Source organism: Glycine soja, chromosome 17, assembly GCF_004193775.1.
Source record: "Glycine soja cultivar W05 chromosome 17, ASM419377v2, whole genome shotgun sequence".
NCBI classification, from domain to species: Eukaryota; Viridiplantae; Streptophyta; class Magnoliopsida; order Fabales; family Fabaceae; genus Glycine; species Glycine soja.
Window position 1 is genome coordinate 39,629,162 of NC_041018.1, and position 1,866 is coordinate 39,631,027.

At 39.0% G+C, this 1,866-nt stretch overlaps 1 protein-coding gene across 1 annotated transcript; it reads left to right on the top strand.

The window, feature by feature from the left end:
* Positions 1-560: 560 nt before the first annotated feature.
* LOC114392398 (MFP1 attachment factor 1-like) lies at positions 561-1,327 on the top strand. The gene has a single exon (XM_028353525.1). The coding sequence runs from the start codon at positions 701-703 to the stop codon at positions 1,106-1,108; it is 408 nt and encodes a 135-aa protein (XP_028209326.1). The 5' UTR covers positions 561-700; the 3' UTR covers positions 1,109-1,327.
* Positions 1,328-1,866: the final 539 nt, after the last annotated feature.

Here is a 1,866-nt window from a genome sequence, read left to right on the forward strand (position 1 = left end):
TTAAAAATTATTACATGACTGTCATATATCAAAAAGTTAATTTTTTAATTTAATAATTTATTATCATTTTAATTTTTAGACTTAATTACATAATTAAAATGATAACTAATTATTAAATTCTTATATTAAATTAAAAAAAATTTCAACATGTGAGAATCACATAAAAAATTATTTCCATTAACTAGAATTTTATGGTTGAAGAAAGAAAAAAAAAACAAAAAGGATTGTGGGACCCACATGCTAATATCCCTTTTATGTCTTACTCTCTTTAACCAAAAAATTCCAATGAGAAGATAGATCTTAAACTTCAAAATCATATAAATGATAGTTATCATTTAACGTCTTCACACAAAATAACACACACATTAAAAATAAAGGAGGAGAATTAACCGTGGAACGAATATGTTATAATTCAAAATTTTCAGCTTATGAATCTAACATCATCTCACACTTTTACCAAAATTGGGATGCTAATTGATTGAATTAAGAAAATATGATTTAAAATGATAAAAGGGTAAAGCGTCCCAGCCATAGATGATAGATCTTCCTTCCAAGGCAATCCATCCCACCGGTCACGTGTTGGTCCAAACATCCCATCGCTCACCCAAACACGCTCTCAATCTCTCTCTTTTATTTTCCATACTTTAAAAACCACTGTTCCACAACACAACACACCACACAAATCTCCTTCCTCGTAACAATGTCCGACACGGAAACCACGCCCGAACAACCCTCCACTCCGCCGCAAACGGAGGCTCCGCCGCAGCCCGACCCCTCCGCCGCCGTCTCCTTCAGCATATGGCCCCCCACTCAGCGCACCCGCGACGCCGTCGTCAAACGCTTGATCGAGACCCTCTCCGCCCCCTCCGTCCTCTCCAAGCGCTACGGCACTCTCTCCTCCGACGAAGCCTCCGCCGCCGCCCGACAGATCGAGGACGAGGCCTTCTGCGCCGCCACCGCAGCCTCCGCTTCGGCCGCCGCCGACGGCATTGAGACCCTCCAGGTCTACTCCAAGGAGATCAGCAAGCGGATGCTCGACACCGTCAAGGCCAGAGCTCCGCCGAGTCCCGCCGCCGTAGAGGGCGTCGCCGCCGCCGTCTCCGACTAATTTTGTGTTATGCGATGATGTAGAGTTACTTTCTATTGTGTGCGTGTAGGTTTTTGTTGCATCCAATTGTGGTAATAATACTAATCCATCAGTTTTATTCTCATTATGTAGTGTTTGCGTGTTGAGTGTTATAAATTGAGCTTCTCATTACATTACGTAGTGATGTTGGTTTCTCTCTTTATGTGCAAATTGAGTTTTCTTAATATTTTAGAATTTAGATACCACGCGAGTTAGTAGACAATGTAGATAGATTGAATGTTTATTCTGTACCATGTGAATGAATTTCCTCAATCATGATCAGAGGAGTTTAATTTTGATGCACTGACACACTATCAAGCATCAACCAATAGGAGATATAAGACACACTATCAAGTATCAACCAATAGGAGATATAAGATTGGTTGGGCGGTTAAGATAGAAGGGAAGGAGGGAAAGGTGGTGGATTCGATCTCTCTTGCTACTGGCAGAAAACTAACAAACTAACAATTAACATTTTCTGATAAAACAAAAAAATCAAGTATCAACCAATAAGATAACTCATTAACATCCTAAATATGACTTTTTAATTTAGAGTGATTATCATAAAAGCCAATGATTTCAATGATACAACAATTGAGGAATGGTTCATCATGTAAAGATGAGTGTATTCTAATTAAATTCTTATATTTTATGGTCTCTATTTTCAGATGATGTTGTGAGTGTACCCTTGATAATGTTTTAATTCCATGGGCAGATGAACTTACTGATTAGCTGCTATT

Bases quoted from the DNA above. Each gene is read 5' to 3' on its own strand.
- LOC114392398 (XM_028353525.1), top strand. From the start codon at position 701: ATGTCCGACACGGAAACCACGCCCGAACAACCCTCCACTCCGCCGCAA.